A 23,125-nucleotide genomic window follows, 5' to 3' on the forward strand; every position below is an offset into this window, starting at 1 on the left:
GTTCACTGGGGGTTCAGTCTTAGCAGGACCAAGGGCTTCCCCTTCCACTGGTGCTCTTACTAGGATATTCATTGCTACCTATGAGGTCAGAGTCCAGGGTCAGTCCATGTATAGTCTTGAGGTAGTGGCTTAGTCCCTGGAAGCTCTGGTTGCTTGGCATAGTTGTTCATAAGGGGTCTCGAGCTCCTTCAAGTTCTTCCAGTCCTTTCTCTGATTCCTTCAACGGGGGTCCCGTTCTCAGTTCAGTGGTTTGCTGCTGGCATTCGCCTCTGTATTCGCTGTATTCTGGCTGTGTGAGAGATGGATTCTTAGAGTTATTGGCCAGCCAGTGTTGGGCTCAGCAAGTTCTAGGCTGGTGAGAGACCCTGTCTCAAACAGACAGACAAACAGTAAATTTTAAAAATGATGTAGACAAAAAAAAAAAAAAGATGTAGACAGCTCGTGAGGCACAGCATCTGTTACTGACTTTTGTCCTACACACACACACACACACACACACACAATACACACACACTTACACACATACACACACTCACACACACATACACACACTCACACACATATACTCACACACACATACACACACTCACACACATACACATATACACACTCACACACATACACACACTCACACACACACTCACACACATACACACACTCACACACACACTCACACACACTCACAAACATACACACTCACACACATATACACTCACATACATACACACACATACACACACCACACTCACACACTCACACACACATACACACACACATACACACACACCACACCACACACACACTCACACACACATACACATACACACTCACACACACACTCACACAATACACACACACACATACACACACTCACACACTCACCCTCACACAATACACACACATACACACATACACACACACCACACCACACACACACTCACACACATACACACACACCACACACACCACACCACACACGCACATACACACACACACACTGACACAGACACACACACCACACCACACACATACACACACACATACACACATACACACACACACACTCACACACAGACACGGACACACACATACCACACCACACACATACACACATACACAACTGTGAATAGTCAGACATGGTGGTACACCAATGTAATCTCACTTGTTCACTTGTAAACTCAAGAGGGTAAAGCAGGAAGATAGTGAGTTTGGGGTTAGCCTTGGCTACATAGCAAATTTGAGACCTAACTGGGTTACATAGTAATACCCTATCTTAAAAACAAGCAAAACCCCTAAAATAAAATCAAAAGTGTGAGAAGAAAAAAATAGCTACTTATTCTTAAAATTTTGGCATTATTAGGGATTATGTAAACCTGAGTGTGGTAAGTTAAAAAGACTGCTTCATAAAACCAGCTAAAAAATTAAACTATTCTCTACCAAAAAATGCATTTGAAATGTTAAAAGACAAGTTGGAAATGCAAACCAAATTAAAGTGAAAGCAGTATTTGTAGTGTTTTTAAAAAGGCAAAGGTGAAGTCAAAGGTCTACAAGAACTTAGGAACTAAAGCAAAGACAGCCCAGTAGGAAGTGGAAGGCCACAGCTGAGCAGGTCACAGGAGTGGTGACCAGAGGCCACCATGCTAGGCTGTGAGAGCACACTTGGTAGACGGTCCTGAAAGGTAGTCTACAGTGTGCTTGATATGGACAATGGGGCCAGTGGACGCCTTTTCCCCAGCACTCAGGAGGCAGAGGCAAGCAGATCTCTGTGAGTCTGAGGTCAGGCTGGTCTACAGAGTAAATCTGAACATATGTTTTATAACTAAAGTATCTTCCTTCCTCCCTTCCTCCCTTCCTCCCTTTCTTCCTTCCTTCTTCTATCCCTATATCCTAGTCCCTTCCTTTCCGCTCTCCTCTCCCTTTCTTTCCTATCGAGAATTCTGTATGTCGCCCCAGCTGACCTTGAAGTCACTGGATAGCCCAAGCTAACCTCAAATGCATGGTCTTATTTCAGCCTGTGGGTGCTGGGATTACCAGTGTGCACCTCCACTCCCAGCTCAGCCTTTTCTTTAAGATGGGAGGTGACTGTATGGAGAGTACATGGCTCATGGGGCCAAGGCAGGAGCGTGGTGACCCAGAGGCCAACCTGGCTACTGATGAGACTATCTTGGAAGATCAAAAATCTTTCATTTTGATTAACTCAAAGTTGGATTTTAATTTTTTTCTCCCTTGCTACAGGATTTCTGTTAATGGAGAAAGCCCCAAACACCGGTCATGGCACACTTTAACAGCAATCGCGGACGATAAGCTTTTCCTATTTGGTGGACTAAGTGCAGATAATATTCCACTAAGTAAGTCCATGCGCTTTAGCATACACTCTTTACCTCCTTCACCCAGCACCCGGGCGCCACGCATCTGGGGAAGGATGCGTACAGGTCCTGAGTCTCTGCTGGGGGCCGTGGGAGCCAAGTGTGGTAGTGGCCTGAGGGGGCCTCTTAAGGGAAGGGATGGTTAAAAACTGTTTACATTGTTCCTGTTAATGTATATGAGAGTGTCTTAGTCAGGGCTTCTCTTCCTGCATAAACATCATGGCCACGAAGAAAGTTGGGGAAGAAAGGGTTTATTTAGCTTACACTTCCACATTGCTGTTCATCACCAAAGGAAGTCAGGACTGGAAGCAGAAGCTGATGCAGAGGCTATGGAGGGATGTTTCTTACTGGCTTGCCTCCCCTGGCTTGCTCAGCTTGCCCTCTTATAGAGCCCAGGACTACCAGCCCAGGGATGGCACCACCCACAAGGGGCTGGGCCCTTCCACCTTGACCGCTAGTTGAGAAAATGCCTTACAGCTGGGTCTCATAGACGCATTTCCTCAAGGGAGACTCCTTTCTCTGTGATAACTCCAGCTTGTGTCAAAGTTTTGACACACAGTACCAGCCAGTGCAGTATATATGCATAGATGTCTATAGCACATGTGTAGAAGACAGGAGGCGTGAGAGGTGGTCCTCTCCTTCTACCTCGTGGGTCCCAGGGCTCAGCCTCAAGTCATCATGCTGGGCGGCAGATGCCTTACCTGCTGAGCCCTCATCTCGCTGACCCCATTGTCTTAGATTGTTTGTTCACTTGACTTTGTTTAATTGAAAAATGGATTGACATTTTTTAAAAAATTTACTTTTTATGTATAGTTGTTTTGCCAGCATGTATGTTTGTGTGTCATGTGTATGAACTGTCCACGCAGGCCAGAAGAGAGTATTGAATTCCTTGGAACTAGAGTTACTGGCGGTTGTGAGCAGTCTTATGGGTACTGGGAGTCGAGCCTGGCTTCTTTGCAGGAGCATCGGTGTTCTTAACACCAAGTCATGACTCTCCAGTCTCTTGTGTTGTGTTGTAGACACAGTGTCTGCCTGTGTTGCTTTGGCCATCCTGGAACTCTCTCTGTAGACCAGGCTAGGCTCAAACTCAGATCTGCTTGCCCCTGCCTCTGGAGCACTAGGATTAAAGATGTGCCCACCACACCTGGTTCATTTTTGATTAATTGTACTTTGTACTTATACTGAAGTCATTCTTTTCTCCCTGTATCCCTAGCTATATGCTTGCACTGTGACTTGATATGACGAGCTACATGGGTTATAGCTTAGTAGTAGAGTTTTGCTTTGTATGTGCAAGGTCATGGCCTTAGGACAGGAGAAAGAGAAAAATTAAAGCTCCTTTCCATTCCCACATCCTGTGATTCTGTGTCCTGTTTTTTTGTGTAGATGCTTATTGTAAGTTAGACTAACAGACCACCTTCCCTGAGGCTGGAAACGCAGCAGTGGAGGGCCAGTTTCTTCTTTCTGTTTTAGAACTACAAAGTGTTCAGCAGGGTCTGTAACTCCTCTGCTGGTATTTGTTTGTTTACATTTATTTATTCACTTATGTACATATTGAGTGTGTGTGTGTGCCTGTCCCATTGACATGTCAAAGTCATAGAACAGCTTGTGGGAGCCAGATATCTCCTGCCATTTTGTGGCCTTCTGGAATATTGTGGCATCAGGGCGGGGCATACGAATGACCAAAAATGTGTATGGCTGAGGCTGACATGTTAGATTATTTTCTCAACCAAAAATTTTTCCATGTTATTTATTTATTTATTTATTTAGTGTGTGTGTGTGTGTGTGTGTGTGTGTGTGTTTATGTGTGTATGCGCACACATGCCAGAACCTGGGTGTAGAAATGAGGGGACAACTTTCTTTTTTTTTTTTTTTTTTTTTTTTTTTGGTTCTTTTTTTTCGGAGCTGGGGACCGAACCCAGGGCCTTGTGCTTCCTAGGTAAGCGCTCTACCACTGAGCTAAATCCCCAGCTCCGAGGGGACAACTTTCAAAAGTCACTTCTCTTCCTCATCCATGTAAATCCATACTCCGGTCTTTGCAGCAGGTGCCTGCTAAGCCATCTTGTGGGCGGGCAGATGTGTGAGTACAGATGTTTTTCATTTAGAAATTTCATGTATTAAAATTATTTATAATATTTGCAGTAGAGAGCCTGGAGAATTCAGTTGGAGGAGTGTTTGCAGTGCTAGTATGAGTCCCTGAACTCCGATCCTGGCCACCCACATTGAAAGCTGGGTGCAGGAAAGTGCTTGTACTCCCAGTCCCAGTGAGACAGGAGGATTCCTGGACTCCCTTCCAGGCACTCTAGCCTGTCAGTGGCCTCGGAGGTCAGTGAGAGAGGTCCTTGTAAAGAGTGGACAGCCAGCTGAGAAAGACCATTGTGGACCTCTCGCCCTGGTCTGTTGTAGTGAATCAGAAAGCAGCTTAAGTTTTAATACAAGAATTTTGAGTGCCAGTAATCTTCTAGCACCAAACGCCAGGGGAAGTTCTGAGTAGGATTATTAATTATCCTTAGAGATTTTTGTTCTCTAGTTTGTGAGCGTTTGTTTGTTTGTTCGTTTGTTTGTTTTTGTTCTTTGAGGCATGACATCTTAACCCAGAGTGGCTGAAAACTCATTATATAACCAGCACAACCTTAATTCTGATCCTCAGGCCTCTGTACCTCCTAAGTGCTGAGGTTACAGGCATACACCAATATGCCAAAATTGTTAATTAAATTTGGAATATAATAAGACTGACATTTGTACATTTCAATAGAGATTCATATCATATATCATATAATTAATATCATATAATCATTAATTATATAATTACTATCATACAGTGTTTCTAAATTCATACCTGCTTTTTAAAAAGAATTCTATGTATATGGGAGTTTTGCCTATGTGTATGTCTGTGCATCACATGTGCAGTGTCCACAGACACCAGGAGAGGGCGTCAGACCTCTCAGAACTGTCGTTACAGATGGGTGCTGTGGGTGCTGGGAATGGGCAGTCAGTGCTCTTCATCTCGGAGCCGGCTCTGCACACTCAGACTGCTGCTTCTGGTCATTAGCCATGGCACAGAGTGAGCGAACTCGCCCTTCATTGCAGAGGAAGATGAAGCTTTGTTTGCATGGGACCGTGACACTATGTTTTGCTGCACAGCCATAGCATTGTAGCTGTGTGAGAAGTGTCCACACCGCTTCGCAGCGTGTATTAACGTGTCTGTTGAGAGAATGATACAAGGACTTAACAGTTCAACGTGAAGGACATAGAGGCAGACTGCGCGTGTGGCCAAGTCTGTTTCTTTTTGTCTCTTCCTCCTTCCTATACCTCTCTCCTTCCTTCCTTCCTTCCTTCCTTCCTTCCTTCCTTCCTTCCTTCCTTCCTCTTTTGGTGCTGAGACTGAACCAGGGCCTCATCGGTCAAGTACAGATTTTACTAAAAGCCACAACCTTGAAAGCTGTTTGTTTCTAGGATGGGGCAGGGAGGTCCTCATATTGTAAATGTTTAAATGTTTATGATATTTATGACAGTGTTTAAAATGTTTGTGAAAAATATGCAAACTCACCCAAGATAATGATACAAATTAAGATGATAAACCTTGAAAAAATTAAAATTATATCCCAAAGGCCTAATCCTAACTTCCGAACTGTCCTAATATTGCAGGTGATGGCTGGATTCATAATATAATAACAAACTGTTGGAAACAACTTAGACATTTACCTTACACCAGGCCCAGGTAAGGCCCAAAGTAAAACAGTTGAGAGCTTTTAAAGCATTAGGATTTAGAACAGAGTACATAGGGTTTGTAAGGCAACAATAAACAACAGAAAGTTACTTCTCAAATCAGCTTCATGTGTAATTAACTAAATTAATTAGTTTGATTATGTATATTGGAAATGACTTATCTACTTTTTATTGAAAATGTTACTTTTAGCTAAATATGTTTGCCTAGTAAGTATAAAAAAGCACAAAGTAATTTAAAACTTGTTATAATATCAATTTTTAATGTTACTATTTTTAATAAATAGACAGGGATTAGGGTTAGCTTTAATTATGATTGTTTTTAGAAGACATTTAAAGCAATTTATTGGGTTATTGGTGTTCATGTTACTGTAGAGACATGATTTCTTTTCCTTATCAACAGTCTGAGCAGGGCATGATGGTCCTTTCTTGTTATCCCAGCCTTTGGGAAACACAGGCAGGGAGATCCAGACCTTATGGTCATTGTCGTCTATATAGTGAGTTTAGGCTAGCCTGGGCTACATAAAACCTTGACTCAAAATAAAAAGCAGTGTGATATATTCATTAATGTGACTATTTTTAAATGCTATTTATTTGATGTATATTATAGAATAAATATTGTAGAAACAATATGCTATTATTTGAAGAAAACCAAATACTGCCATAATCATTTTTCAGATTTAATTGACTAGTATAATGACTATGTCCACATAGGAGTTTCAGATGCAGCATGCCACAGGGGCATCTGCAGATAGCACACTGTCTCCTGCCCTGTATTTCAGAAGTGACCTTGTTTTAGATTGTTTGTATTAGTGTAACAACTTAAGATGTGTCTCTCTGTTTTTAAACAAATGACAATGACAGCTTATTTCAGGAAAAGTCCTAAGTATTCCTATGTACATTGATACATAAGTCTATACTAATACTGGTTAGAAACCACCATAGCTGCATATGCTACTCTTATATTTTATGTCTAGAACTTTATTAGAATATATTAACGTGTGTAGCTCTTTTGAAAGATATTTGCTTAATTCACAGAGTTTTTTTATTAAGACAGCTTTCAAGTTCAGCTGCTGCTTAGCTTTTGGCTTTACAAAGTCACTGAGGGCATGCAACGCATGTCCTCATCTGGGACAGGAGGGGACTCCTGGTCTCTTTTAGGGTTTCTTTTTCCGGTTTTATAAATACATTAATTATGGATGACAGTGGTAGTAAATATGTTTAATTTCAAGTTTTCTGACTTCCATTTCAAGTCTTATAAGTAACTAGAGCAGAACTGTTATCTTACTGTTAGTTAGAACTAGAGCTGTGTGCCACGCTGTCTTTTGCCTGAGCTGACCTGTCCTGTCCATGCTCTGTTAGAATGTTCAGGTCATAAGTGTAGAGCAGCTGAGAGGACAGAAGTGTCAGTCTGTAGAGAACGTCAGGTTGCAAGCTAGATGCCACCAAAATCAAGGCAGGAGAGGCTTTCCAGTGCTCCTCGGAGATGAAGCCCAGGTCCGAGTTTCCCTCAGGCAGATAAGACAGAGGCAGATCTGCCTTCAGGTATGAGGTGGAGGAGACCAGATGGGGTAGAGCTGACTGTAAGGAGAACTCTGCGTGTGTGTGGTTTGAATGAAAGTGAGGAGTGAAAACACATACAGTGTGAAGTGACAGCTGCCAGTCTCCTCTTCGTGTGCTAGGGTCCTTGGACCCAGCACTGTTGACATTTTCAAGAGAACAGCCAGCTGTTGTTCGATGCCCTGTGCACTGAGGTGCCTAGAAGTGTCCTGCTTGAGATTCACCATCCTGTGATGAAGCAGGAAAGGGAGACAGACACCACTGCTCCAGGCCTCACTGCATGCAAACCTATGCCTGATTATGTGACCCTCTGTAGAGCTGTCAGGAATGACTATATCTGTAAAGAAGTCATAGAAAGTGCTGGCCTGTAGAGCCCTAAGTTCTGTCAGATCTCCTTAAATACTGACAGCATTACCCATAATTCCTATGGCTTCTCTCCCGGAAATTAACCCATTCCTTCCCATGAGTGAGAACAGTATTTTTTTGTCTCCTGTGCCTAACTTCTCTAATCCCGTACCCAAACCCTTGACATTATCTGGGTTCCTGCTGACAATGTATACCAGTATACACTCCAGCAGGTGATTTGAAGAACTGGGCAGTGTTCAACAAACAGCATATCTCATGCTTCATCCTGGGTAACGAGTGCATTGGTCATTGAGTGTGTGTGGAATTGAAGAAAGTGTGCAGAGTCCTACTGTTTGCACTTGTGGGGTATAAGTAAAAGGGATAAATGTATAAAAGTAAAGCATTCAATTGTAAATACATGTTAATATTGTTGTTTTGGGAAACTGTTGCTTCTGTAATTTGTTCTGTTAAGAAAAGCACCTTAAATCAGGATGCCAGGCAGGGAGTTGAGGGCAGCCTGGAATGTAGAGTGAGTTCCAGGCCAGCCTAGAATACATGAAACCCTGCCTCAACAGAAGCTAGGCATGTGCACACACCTGTAATCCAGTGCTTGGGAGGCAGAGGCAGGCAAGTTCCAGGTCAGCCTGGTCTACATAGAAAGACTCCCAACCCCTTTAAAAAAGAAAAATAAAGGACTCTCTTAAAGTCAAAATAATGACTTTGTAAAATTCTATGTTTATCTTAGAAAATTGAGAATTTACCTACACAGTTTTTCTAAGAGCTAGAGCCTGTGGAAATATTGAACTTTATAAAACAATAAATTGTTTTGGTAAATAATGTGAAATTTGAGATAGATGTGAACTACCTGTCCATTTCCCAGAGAACACTAGATGCTCTACTCATTAATGAGATAATTTATATATTTAATGACTGAATAAATTAATCTTCTTATGTATTTGTTTTTTCATATCAAAAGTTTTGGAGTGCGTACTGGGTGCAGAATACCATACTGGGCATTTTTGGAAGGGGACATTAGAATATTCAAGTTGCAGTGGTGTGCTGGTATGATGGTTACAACCACTCCTAAGGCAGGAGCACCTAATGTGTAGCGTTTGCTGAGTTCCAAGGTGTAGAAACTCCCACCATGACTGATACCAAGCTACCAACATGATGTCACTGGCCCTGAAGCTGGAAGGAGATTCGCAAAAATCAGCTTCAAATAGCCAGTGCCCAGTTCCAGCACACCACAGGGGCCGTTTGTGAGCTCACAGACTCAGGCTAGTAGGGGGCTAGAAGACAAACATCCAATAGCAGATAGAGCACAGCTCATCGTCAGATGTCAGTTAGGACAGTGTAAGGTGAGCCAGTCAATGTCAAGGGTCTGAGCAGAACCAGTTTTCATGAGTGATGGAGCCTCAGTTCCTGGGGCTGAGCCTGTGAAGGAGTAACTTAACCTAAGCACTAGAAAAGGTCAAAAAGGCCTAGAGTTCTTATATCTTAAGGTGGGTAGAGTTGGGGTAAAGGAAGCTCATCCGGGGAAAGGCAAAAACCTGAGCTTTGTAGGGAGAAATAGTTGTTGATCAAAAATATTAGGCCAGAAAAAACAACTCTTGTAGCAGAGCTATGCCCTGATCAGGAAGTTCCCAAGGCAACAGTGGGTTATAACAATTTACCATAGGACAAGACATGGAACTCAGTTGGAGAGGGATTCCCACATACACAGGCCTTGGGTTCAGCCCCTAGCACTGAAACAAAACAAAACAAAACAAAACAAAACAAAACAAAACAAAACAAAACAAAACAAAACCACTCACAGATCTGCAGTACATTCCAGAATAGTTAGAAGAGACAAACCTGGAGACAATTCCTGACACAGGGCTCATAAATGTTTGAGGGACAGAAGTGCTGGTTGCCCAGTTTAACCCCTGCATGCTCGGGCCAGGCCATTTCACTGTGCCCTGTGTGTGTGTGTGTGCGTGTGTGTGTGTGTGTGTGTGTGTGTGTGTGTGTGTGTGTGTGCGCGCGCAGATGCTAAGTACCACTTAAAACTTTTTGAATTTAAAAAGTAGGGGGAGATGATAGATGGAAAAAACCCGAGGAACCCGTTATGGTATTCTGTACCCAGAGTGATGGGTTTGAGGTAGAAACACAAGGGGGATTTCATGTGTTTGTCAGCCAATAGGGCCCAGAGCAGGAAAGAAAGGGCAAAGGTGGGGGTTGGGGATTTGGCTCAGTGGTAGAGCGTTTACCTAGGAAGCGCAAGGTCCTGGGTTCGGTCGGGGGGGGGGGGGGGGGGGAGAAAGGGCAAAGGTGACAGGAAGTGACTTAGAGGTCCCCAAAAGGGTTGGGACAGGTGCCCATCGCACCTGAGGGGTTGATACTTTTAAACTCATTTCAAGGATAATGTGTGTCAGATAAAGGGCTGAGCAAAGCTGGGATCCGAGACAGGATTACTAGCAATTCTGTCTAAGTGGAACATGACGTAGGGAACAGATAGCTTTCAGCATGTGTGCTTGGGAGTTGCGCTCTGTCTGTGCACGCCCTTCCCTCACAGTATCTCACTCTGCTTATACTTTTCCGTCATAGGTTATGGCACACAGCCTGTTTGGGAAAAGAAAACGAAATAATGGTATTTGGTGGGAGCAAAGACAACTTACTTTTCTTGGATACAGTAAGCAAATCTTATATTTAAACACTTCCTCTAAGTGATTGTGATAGGCAAACAGCTGCTCAGCAGCATTGTTGCTATGGTAACTGCAAAGCACAGAAGGACCAGAAGTGTTGTCTGCAAGGACCATCCTTCCCAATCAGAGGCTTGTGATGCATGTCGGGATACCTCAGTTTACAGACCAAGATCAGTCTGTTGATTCCACTAGCTGAATAATTTTAACAGGCCTTCTCTTTCCAGTGCTGGAGCTCGAACCTAGTACCTTGCACTCGCATACACATTGGGCTAGCACTCAACCTCCAAGTCCCTTTCCTTTTTCTCTCAGCATTACCACAATATGAGTACTTGCAGTTTAAATGTATTAAAATGTGTACACAAAAAGAATACATTATCATAGTAATAATCACCCAGAAAATTAATTTTTAAAATTATTTTTGTTGTTGTTTTGAGATAGGGTCTCATTACATAGCTCTGGCTGTCCTGTAACTCACTGTCTAGACCAGGCTGGCCTCAAATTCACAGAGATCCACTCACCTCTGCCTTCTTGATGCTGGGATCAGAAGGTGTGCAGTTTACTAGTGGAGGAGACAGGATTTGACTAACCCTTCTAAGCCTCACTAACTTCTCCCTGGAAGAGACGGTTCTGTTTCTTTTTGTTTGATGGGGTTTTGCGCTGCTTCCCCATCTGTTTTGAGTTTAAATGTTGCAGCTTTTTTTTTTAAGATTTATTTATTTATTTTGTATTTGAGTACACTGTAGCTATCTTCAGACACACCAGAAGAGGCCATTGGATCCCATTATAGATGGTTGTGAGCCACCATGTGGCTGCTGGGATTTGAACTCAGGACCTCTGGAAGAGCAGTCAGTGCTCTTAACCACTGAGCCATCTCTCCAGGCCAATGTTGCAGCTTTAAAGTGCTATAAAGTCGATGGAATAAACAGGTCACATTGGTTGAGCCCTGTTCCCTCTCTCACACCCCATCAGAAGGGCAGAGTATCTGGCCGCTCAGACCTGCTGGGCTTGATGGACAGGCACTGAATGCTCCAGTTTACTGAATGAATGCTGAAGAATATCAAGACTCTGAGTGAACAGGAATGGGAGACAACTAGCAAGACTCCCACCAAAAGGGCAGTAGCTCCCTTTCTTGCCCTTAGGCACAAGTTGATTCTACAGAGTGACAACCTTAAAGAGAAATGGTTTCCCTGCAGGGACTTTGGTTGGTTTTGTAGTCTGAGGCCCCCAGCTCAGTCATGTACAGTTAAGACTCTAGAGCTGTCGTTAGCTTATGCAGTGCTCTGTAAAGCACTAAAGCCAGGACTCTGCTAAATGGAAAGGATTTCCCAATATGCACAAGGCCCTGGGTTCAAGTCCCATCACTGCTCCTCCCCAAGTAGAGCATTTGTGGTTTGTCTTACTTTTCTTGCCACTAGACGTCCTTATTTAGAAAGTAGTCATGGTGGTACAGACTTGCTCAAGAGGTTCAGGCAGGAGAATTGAGGACTCAAGGCCAGCCTGTGCTACATAAAGAGACCCTACCTCAAAATACAAAAGAAAGTGAACAGTGATTTGGTAGTGGTGGCACATGCCTTTAATTTTAGCATTTGGAAAGCTGAGGCAGGATACCTCAGAGTTTGAGGCCAGCCTGGTCTACAGAACTAGTTCCAGGACAGCCAGGGCTACATAGAGAAACCCTGTTGAAGAAAAAAATGAGGAGGATGAAGAGGAGGAGAAAGAGAAGGAGGAGGAGGGGAAGAAGAGGAGGAAAGAGGAAGAAGAAAGAAGGGGAAGAAAGGAGAAAGGAAGGGGAAGAAGAGGGAAAAGGGAAGAAGAGGAGAAGAATAGGAAGAGGAGGAAGAAGAAAAAGGAAAAAAGAGAAGAAAGAAAAGAAAAACAAAAATGAACAATAAACAAACAATCCTCTACTTATAACACAGAATTTATCATTAAAATAATAGTTTTGAACAAGGCATGGTGGCAAATACCTGTGATCCGTGAACTCAGAAGACTTAAGTAAGAAGGATTGCCACAAGTTTGAGATCAGCCCAAACTACATAGGACCAGAGCAGCCAGTGCTACATAGCAAGACTCTGCCTTTAAAAAAATAGTACAAAACCAGCAGTGGAGAGACGGCTCAGCAGCTGAGACCACATTCCTGCTGCAAAAGACTCACGTTCAGTTCCCAGGACCCACATCTGTAACTTAACAGAGATGCTAACATCTCTGTCCTCCATATAATTAAGAGTAATAAAGGGGTTGGGGATTTAGCTCAGTGGTAGAGCACTTGCCTAGCAAGCATAAGGCCCTGGGTTCGGTCCCCAGCTCTGAAAAAAAGAAAAAAGAAAAAAAAAGAAAAAGAAAAAGAAAAAGAGTAATAAAAACAAATCTTAAGCAAGATATAGTTAAGAAAATAATATATAAATCCAAAGTAAGAATTCTGATTAAAATTATCATCGTGAATTGTGAAATTATAAATACCATTTGAAAGTAGGGAGCTCCAATCATATTCATGAGTGTACGCATACGCACGCACACACACACACACACACACACACACACACACACACACACACTTTACTTTTGAGAACAAATTTATTAGAGTTTAAAAGAAAATCCTTAGGGCAAGCAAGCTGTAAATCTCAGAGCTGCCTGAAAGAGACCAGGGAAGACCAGAGTAGCAGAGAGGTTTCTCTGTGGACAGACAGTCCCAGCAGGGAGTAGAGCTTTAGAAAAAGTGTGGGGAAGCCCAAAGCAGCTGGAGACTTAGGACATACTTAGGTTCTGGACAAAAGAAGGAAGGGATGCTGTTCCTTTCCTTGTCAGAACTCAGAAGCCAGGAGCAGCCCCAACTGAACCTCTTGGCAGCTCATAGAGACTGCCCATATTAACTTTATGTGAGTGGTGCATTAATCAGAGAAACAAATATTAACTATTTCTGCTACTGTTCTCAGAGAACAATGTCTGGTTTTTAAATTTATAATTATGTAGGATATTGATTAGGTAAAAGTTTGCTTACTGAAATTTGGTATTCGTACACTTCGTATTTTCAGATAGAAAAACCACATATGTGCAGATGTACGTCTGTGGGTATATATGCTAGTATGCTTAGTGCATCTTTGTTACTGTAAAGAGAAATGTTTTGCTATTTTACATCTATACAATAGAAGTGTTCTATAGTTAAGGTACTGTTATTTTCTTTAAACCTTTGGTAATACCTTTTTTTTTTATTGACTAGGGTCACTGTAATGATTTATTGATCTTTCAAACACAGCCCTATTCACTGCTCAGGTAAGGAAATACAGTGTTTTTATGTTTATTCAGTTGATGTCACCCTCGCATTCACAGGCCCTGGGCACAATCTGTATTGCTAGGTAGGCAGGATGCGGCAGCTGATGTCTGTAATCCCAGCACTGTGGAGGGAGAGGTGGAGTTGATACTCACTACGGAGTGAGTTCAGTTTTCTGAGCGTTTATTGTTGTATTGGGTATTGTGTGTTTTTGAGAAAGAACTTATAGTTGGATAAGTAGGGAGGGAGAGAAAATCTAGAGGGACTTTGGAGCGAGGAAGACTATGATCAAAATATATTTAAATTTAAAGTGTTTAAAATAATAAAAATTTAAAGAAAAAGTTAAAGAATGGAAATTCTGACATGAGCTACAGTGTGGAATGACCCTTAAGATGTGCCTAGTGAGATCTGTCATTCCTAAAGGACAAACACTGTGCCGTTCTTTGTATCTAAAGTAACTGGAATGGGCACACTCATGGGACAAAGGGTAGATGAGAGGTAACCAGAGGCTTGCCATGGTCTAATAGATTCAGGATTCATCTGTGGAGGACGAGAAGACTGGACAGGGAGAAGGTGATGGTTGCAAATGTGCTTAACACGCAGAAGTGTCAGCATGGCGGGTCTGTGCTAGCTTTGTTCTAGCTTAGCGTAACTATACAAGATGTCCACTAAGCAAAGAAAAGGCCAAGTCTGGGTTATGAATGGATGATGGTCTCCTTGCTCCTCCTTTGTGGGGGACTTATACTATTTTACAGGTAGTTTCTGTCTTGAATTCAAGAATATATTTACATCTGCCTAAGAATAAAAACTAGACATGAGGCCATAGGCCTTTAATCCCACATTTAGGAGGTAGAGGCAGGCAGATCTTTAGTGAGTTCAGGTCAGCCCAGTCTACATAGCAAATACTAGACCATGAAGAGCTATGTAGAGAGACTTTTTCTCAAACCAGGAAGTTGTGTTGTTAGAAAAGGCTGTTGAGAAAGCTTTATTGCTAATGGGTTATCGTGAGGAAAAGAGAAGAAGATGGGAGCCTAAGAAGAGTGGGAAGATGGGATGTGTCTCCAGAGCTCACTGGAAGCTCGCTGGGAGCATGCTGGCCAAGCTGTGCAGCACAGGGGAGCACGCTGGCCAAGCTGTGCAGCACAGGGGAGCACGCTGGCCAAGCTGTGCAGCACAGGGGAGCACGCTGGCCAAGCTGTGCAGCACAGGGACACTTGGGGGAGAAAGAGCCGGTAATGTCTAGTGGTGCTGTGTCTGCACAGATATGGTGGTTTACTTCAGCTTTCAAGGCAGCTAATCCCAGGGGCTGAGAAACTGATGGAGACTTGGAGTTTGGCCAGGCTGATGTAGCAGGAAGAGTGGACATGGGGATCCTAGCCAGATCCCCATGAGAATGCAAGAGAATGCAGTTCAGATGATAGGGACTGGATAGGAAGCAAGTGTAAAGCTGGAGGAGGTCTAATATTTGGAGAACTGGAAGAGTCGAAGAGTAAGGGAGCCAAGGATGGCATAGTCACTTGAGTAGCTGAGGCAGGAGAGTGAGAGTTCAAGACCGTCCCGTGCCACATGGGAGTTCCAAGCCCACCTGGCTACAAGGTAAGACCATTTTTCAAAAGGGGACAAAGTATAATCAGGCTAGAAAATTGTCTCAGAGGCTAAGTGCGTGTGTTGTTTTGCAGGGAATCCAAGTTCAGTTCCCTACACTTAAAATGTATAGGTAAAAATTATCTGTAACTCCAGTTCCAGAAGATCTGACACCTACCTCCTCTGGAATTTATGGACCTGCATACTTGTGATGCACATAAACATATACAGGTACACAGACACACACCCTCACACACACACACAGAGACACACAGACATACACAGATACACACACAGATACACACATAGACACACACACAGACAGAGACACACACACAGACACAGACACACACACACAGAGACACACAGACACACACACACAAAGGTGTACACAGAGAGAGAGAGAGAGAGAGAGAGAGAGAGAGAGAGAGAGAGAGAGAGGAGAGAGAGAATGAGAGAGAGAGTGGTTGAAGCAAAAGCAGGCTCCTTGTCTCTTAACCCTTTTTAATACCCCTTATGACAAAGTTTTTCTATTTAGAAAGGAAACTACCTCATAGCCACAAATTACACATTTTCTAAAAACAATCATCACAAAAACACATTCTTCAAAAACATTAAGATCATTACACAAGAGGAAATCACAAAAGGATTATTGATATGTAATTTTTTTGAAACTTATATGTAACTCAACAATGCTCATCTATCATTCCTTCTACAAGCTCAGTGTAACCCCAAGTAGGAATCCTTCAGTCATTGATTAGCAGTGTTGAAGCAGGCCGAGTCTGCAGTAGCAAGGTTCTCCTTACGCTTAGCTGATGACAGTTTGCACCTACTAAGGAATATGTTAGTCTTGGTTTTGAAGTCTTGATCAGCTAGACTGGTTAATCATCTGTTCTATGTTCTTATACTTGTAATGTAATTGTTCACTCTTTATTAATAACCTTCCTATTTCATGATGTACACCAAAAACCTCATACCACATCCCTAGATCACAAGACCAATAAACTCAGGCCCAACCTGGAGTGAATGCCTTCTTTGATCTTTACCTTGTCCCAAGCTTGTTTTTGTTGCTGCTACAATTCTGTGCTTGCGATGCGTGAGAGCTCACTGTGCTCCTTTCTCTCACTCGTGCAACTCTTGCCAGTCTATGAGGAAGGGGCATGTTCTATTCTTGATTCTGGTTTAAACTTTCAACTATCCTAACATCTGAAAATTACCTAAATCAAGTCATTTCCTAAAGCTACTTAAATCGAATCAGGAATTCCATAAAACCATTAATTCATATAAATAGCATTATCTCAAGAGCCTTCATCTTCATGTTGATCGGTAAGAAACTTGCCCAACAGAGTGGCTCATCAGCCAGGAAGTGATTACACCAAGTGATGGGCAGTGAGGGTCTCCGGTGTCCACTCACACCAAGCCAAGTAAGGAAGGAGTATGGCAGCGACACACAGGAGAAAGCACAGGAGTAGCAAGAAGCGATCCTGGGAGGAAGTCTCTGGTGTCTTCCTGCACCAGAGCTCATCCACTGCAGTTGAGCAGGATGGGGGAGGGCTGTCTCCAGAGAGCCTACTTACCCGCTGTAGCTCCTCCTGCATGCCACCCACCAAAAAACATTTCCACACAGAAGCTAATGCCAATAAAGAGACAAGCTTATGGTGAGCTGTCAACTTTCTCAGTGATTGGGCTAGGATAAGCAGAAGTAAAAATAAGGTGGCCTGGAAACTGACTGAGGAGACCAGCACTGGACTACCATGCTGGGATAATACTCAGCTAATGCTAAACATATTTTGATATATCAAAATTTGAACAGAAGGGCTGAGGAGATGGCCCAGTCGGTAAAGTGCTTGCTGTGCAAAGATGAGGGCCTGAGTTTGGATCCACAGCACCCACGTAAAAAGCTGGGCACCACAGTAGGTGCTCAGAAACCCCAGCACTGGGCAGGTAGAGGCTGTCCAGTTCCTGGCTCTGGCTGCCCACCAGTCAGGATCAGTTAGAGACCCTATCTCAAAATTGTCATTGACCTCATCATCATCATCATCATCGCCACTACCACCACCACCATCACCACCATAATGTATGGTGGGAGCTGTAAAACACAAACTCCCATGCACAGGCACATACATATGAACATGTGCATACACATACAGCACATACTCATAAACAACAGCCTACACACATGCACACACATACACATCACATGTTTACAATATACACACTCAAGCACACACTTATGTGTGACAGAAACCTGCTGGCTTTACTGTGTGATGCTTACATCTGTGATTTGTTCATACTGCAGTCAATGGGATTATTTAAAATGTTAGATCAAGGCATTTATCACTGGCCATTTTAAAATGCTGGAAGAGAAGAAATATGAATAAGAGAAACATTGGAAGTCTCAGTAAGAACACATATATACATGTGTATATATATAATGGAGCAAATTATGTATGCTGTTTTATGTACTGTTTTATAATACATAGGTATTTCTATGTATGTATTCAGTAAAAGTCTATACCTGTTAGCAATGGCTATGTATATGGACGTGATTGACCAAACAAATGGTAGATATTTAGGATGTCTGCAATTTGGGGATGTTACAAAAACATAGGGATGAAGCATGCTTTTTGGAAAGCATGCAGATCCCCTCAGGAGTAATTCCTCTATAGAAGGAACATTGATAGGTCAGAGACGGCACTGTGGCGATTTCGGGTGGCTCCCACTGCCCTTGTTTGACCTCCATCCGTCTCTCTGCCTCACACTTGCTGTGCCCACTGTGACCTCCAGTTATATTTAAATCACTGACTGAATTGCACTTTCTCTAATAAAGCTAATCTTTCATCTCCAGGGCTTTGGGAATGTGGCTCTCTTCTGTGTTTGTCGAGGTCCGCCTGGGCAAGTTCCCCTGACTTGGGTTGCTTGTTTATTCTCTGACTGCTGTAAAGCCACTCAGAGCCCCAGGTCTTACATCACCCCAGGTTCCGCATTTCTGTCAGCCAACTGTTCATTTCCTTTGTGAGCTCCTGGGATGTTGGCCCAGGGTTTTTCTGTGCCCCTGAGACATGCCCACTGAGAGTTAGCTCTCATAGGCTGGCTCTTCTCTGCTTCCTGCTCTTTCTCCCCATGATAAGGGCACAGAAGCTGGGCCAGCTCTGTAGCAGTGCTGGGTATATACCTAGGATGAAATTCAAATTTCCCATAATTCTGTAACCTGAACATCTTATCTCTTATTTGGAGTTAGTAATAGAAAGGAAAAGCTTCCATAAAAATAAAAGGTAGATGTTTTTCTAGCACGGGGAGGCCCTAAATTCAGACCTAGGAGAATTATAGGGACATAAATGTCTTCAGAAGTACTGACTAAAGCAACCACAGGAGGCTGCTGGAGCAAGAGTGACTAGGGCTTGGTTTTCCAGCCCTGCAAACTGAAAAGAAAGAAAGAAATTCAGTCTTTTCTGTTTCTTTTAAAAGATCAGAAATGTTTCATTTTTATTTTATAATTATTTTTTGAAATTGTCAAAAACAAATTTAAACAAATTAAGGACAGAGAAAATAGAAAGTTAAAGCAAAAAATTAAAATGACAAAAATATACAAGTTTTATCATTTTTAAAGGCTCATTAATTTTTATTTTACATGTACAATTGTTTTATCTGCATGTATGGCTGTGTACCCCATACATGCCTGGTTCCCATGGAGGCTGTCAGATGCTGTGTTCCACCATGTGGAACCCAGGTCCTCTGGAAGAGCAGCCATTTTTCTATTCTTTGCTTTTTGCTTTGCTTTGTTTTTTTGTTTGGTTTTTTTTTTTCCCATCTTTATGAAATTGGGAATTTCTTATTTACGTTTCAATTGTTATTCCCTTTCCCAGTTTCTGGACCAACATCCCCCTAACCTCTCCTCCTCCCCTTCCTTATAGATGTTCCCCTCTCCATCCTCCCCCCATTACTGCCCTCCCCCCAACAATCACGTTCACTGGGGGTTCAGTCTTGGCAGGACCAAGGGCTTCCCCTTCCACTGGTGCTCTTACTAGGATATTCATTGCTACCTATGAGGTCAGAGTCCAGGGTCAGTCCATGTATAGTCTCTGGGTAGTGGCTTAGTCCTGGAAACTCTGGTTGGTTGGCATTGTTGTTCATATGGGGTCTTGAGTCCCTTCAAGCTCTTTCAGTCCTTTCTCTGATTCCTTCAACGGGGGTCCCGATCTCAGTTCAGTGGTTTGCTGCTGGCATTCGCCTATGTATTTGTTGTATTCTGGCTGTATCTCTCAGGAGAGATCTACATCTGGCTCCTGTCGGCCTGCACTTCTTTGCTTCATCCATCTTGTCTAATTGGATGGCTGTATATGTATGGGCCACATGTGAGAAGGCTCTGAATGGGCATTCCTTCTGCCTCTGTTCTAAACTTTGCCTCCCTATTCCCTCCCAAGGGTATTCTTGTTCCCCCTTTTTTTTTTTAATTTAGAGAATACTTTATTAGTTTTTGTAATCAAACCCACGTATATAAGACCTTACATATTTAATACAGTGTGTTACCCCTGTACAAATGGAAAAAACTTAAGTTCAACATTTCTAGACCAATATGGCTGTTAATTTCTGTACAGTGCCAACTCAACACAGTAAACGGGGATACTTTTTTCGAAAGTTGACAGCACAGGTAAAGTTTCAAAAAATTCAAATTATATATCTGTATACATATATTTATATTTATATAAAAAGACCAATAATAGCAGTGTGTTATGCATCAACAGCAGCAACAGCTTTTCCAGGTTCTGCAGTCATCTGAACAAAACTGTAGAGACATCCAGCACACTCCATTAAAAAAAAAAAAGTAAAAAAACAAACCCGAGAAAACAGCACAGTTCTGTTACTCTTGTGGTACCTGGCACCATTTTTTTTTACATTAGCTTCTCAATCATCATCTGGAAAGAAAACATTCTGAGCAACATCATTAAAAACAGCTCTGATAAAGCACGGTCACTACTACGTATCATAAAGCAGGTACAAGCTATTTTACATCCACAGAGGTATGATACAGTACTGTCCTACATCTATAATACTAGAGGATACATTTAAAAGGCATTATTTGAGACTTGATTCTACTTTTCCAGCAGAGGGCCCAAAGGATGGTGTGACACAGCTTTGTAAAGAAACATACTCTAGACAGGATTTCCTTTCACTAGTGGCACAGTTCTAAGGATTCATTCTCTCCATGAATGTCAGCTAAAACCGTTATTAAAAAAATGAAATATCCCTAGAATAAAACCGTATAACCACCGGATTCACATGAAGATAACCTAGTGGAGACAAGCTGGACCTCACCTTACCAACAAGCTATCAAATCTGTTATGTTAAAACAGTGAGACCTCCAAGGAAGGAGATGCCAAGTAGTGCTTCAAAGCTTCGGACCACAATCAAACACAGCATCCTTTTCAACAGAAGCAGAAGCTCATCTGAATATGCTCATGGATGCTGACATCAACATTTAATTGTCTCCTTACTCATCCAGGAAGAGGGGGAGATCAGTTACTACTGTACTTTATTGTGTTCAACCAAATCACCATGTTACAAAAATAGCAAGCTGCCATAATAAAAAATAAGGCTCCTCTATCCAGCACCAGATAGCATCATTTTACTTTCAAGCCTAGAAATTGCACACTTGTATATAAACCAATCGAAGATGAGGATTGAGAGTTCATCTTGGTGGATTTTTCCTTTGATGAATATGAAGTGTCCTTCCTTATCTTTTTTGATGACTTTTAATTGAAAATTGATTTTATTTGATATTAGAATGGCTACTCCAGCTTGCTTCTTCTGACCATTTGCTTGGAAAGTTGTTTTCCAGCCTTTCACTCTGAGGTAGTGTCTGTCTTTGTCTCTGAGGTGTGTTTCCTGTAGGCAGCAGAATGCAGGGTCCTCATTGCGTATCCAGTTTGTTAATCTATGTCTTTTTATTAGGGAGTTGAGGCCATTGATGTTGAGAGATATTAAGGAATAGTGATTATTGCTTCCTGTTATATTCATATTTGGATGTGAGGTTATGTTTGTGTGCTTTCATTCTCTTTGTTTTGTTGCCAAGACGATTAGTTTCTTGCTTCTTCTAGGGTATAGCTTGCCTCCTTATGTTGGGCTTTACCCTTTATTATCCTTTGTAGTGCTGGATTTGTAGAAAGATATTGTGTAAATTTGGTTTTGTCATGGAATATCTTGGTTTCTCCATCTATGTTAATTGAGAGTTTTGCAGGATACAGTAACCTGGGCTGGCATTTGTGTTCTCTTAGGGTCTGTATGACCTCTGTCCAGGATCTTCTGGCCTTCATAGTTTCTGGCGAAAAGTCTGGTGTGATTCTGATAGGTCTGCCTTTATATGTTACTTGACTTTTTCCCTTACTGCTTTTAATATTCTTTCTCTATTTTGTGCGTTTGGTGTTTTGACAATTATGTGACGGGAGGTGTTTCTTTTCTGGTCCAATCTATTTGGAGTTCTGTAGGCTTCTTGTATGCCTATGGGTATCTCTTTTTTTAGGTTAGGGAAGTTTTCTTCTATGATTTTGTTGAAGATATTTACTGGTCCTTTGAGCTGGGAGTCTTCACTCTCTTCTATACCTATTATCCTTAGGTTTGATCTTCTCATTGAGTCCTGGATTTCCTGTATGTTTTGGACCAGTAGCTTTTTCCGCTTTACATTATCTTTGACAGTTGAGTCAATGATTTCTATGGAATCTTCTGCTCCCGAGATTCTCTCTTCCATCTCTTGTATTCTGTTGGTGAAGCTTGTATCTACAGCTCCTTGTCTTTTCTTTTGATTTTCTATGTCCAGGGTTGTTTCCATGTGTTCTTTCTTGATTGCTTCTATTTCCATTTTTATTTCCTTCAACTGTTTGATTGTGTTTTCCTGGAATTCTTTCAGGGATTTTTGCGATTCCTCTCTGTAGGCTTCTACTTGTTCTCTAAGGGAGTTCTTTATGTCTTTCTTGAAGTCCTCCAGCATCATGATCAAATATGATTTTGAAACTAGATCTTGCTTTTCTGGTGTGTTTGGATATTCCGTGTTTGCTTTGGTGGGAGAATTGGGCTCCGATGATGCCATGTAGTCTTGGTTTCTGTTGCTTGGGTTCCTGCGCTTGCCTCTCGCCATCAGATTATCTCTAGTGTTACTTTGTTCTGCTATTTCTGACCGTGGCTAGACTGTCCTGTGTGTCAGGAGTGCTGTAGACCTGTTTTCCTGTTTTCTTTCAGCCAGTTATGGGGACAGAGTGTTCTGCTTTCGGGCGTGTAGTTTTTCCTCTCTACAGGTCTTCAGCTGTTCCTGTGGGCCTGTGTCTTGAGTTCACCAGGCAGGTTTCTTGCAGGGGAAAAGTTGGTCCTACCTGTGGTTCCAAGGCTCAAGTTTGCTCGTGGGGTACTGCCTAAGTCCTCTCCGCGGCGGCAGCAACTGGGAAGATCTGCACCGCTCTTTCCGGGAGCCTCCGTGCACCAGGGTTCCAGATGGCGTTTGGTGTTTTCCTCTGGCGTCTGGATGTGCACAGAGTGCAGTCTCTTCTGGTTTCCCAGGCGTGTCTGCCTCTCTGAAGGTTTAGCTCTCCCTCCCACGGGATTTG

The 23,125-nt window shown here is 42.5% G+C and overlaps 1 protein-coding gene across 3 annotated transcripts in view; it reads left to right on the top strand.

Moving 5' to 3' along the window:
* Positions 1 to 23,125, top strand: part of Klhdc1 (kelch domain containing 1) — a 52,542-nt gene that overhangs the window by 23,367 nt on the left and 6,050 nt on the right. For 2 of the 3 annotated variants that reach the window (NM_001414927.1, XM_087553218.1), the window contains 4 exon segments: positions 2,236 to 2,348; positions 6,012 to 6,084; positions 10,581 to 10,665; positions 13,896 to 13,948. In NM_001414927.1, the coding sequence (NP_001401856.1) occupies positions 2,236 to 2,348; positions 6,012 to 6,084; positions 10,581 to 10,665; positions 13,896 to 13,948 (324 nt within the window). 3 annotated transcript variants of the gene reach the window in all.

The sequence above is a fragment of the Rattus norvegicus genome, chromosome 6 (genome assembly GCF_021556685.1).
Source record: "Rattus norvegicus strain SHRSP/BbbUtx chromosome 6, alternate assembly SHRSP_T2T, whole genome shotgun sequence".
NCBI lineage: Eukaryota > Metazoa > Chordata > Mammalia > Rodentia > Muridae > Rattus > Rattus norvegicus.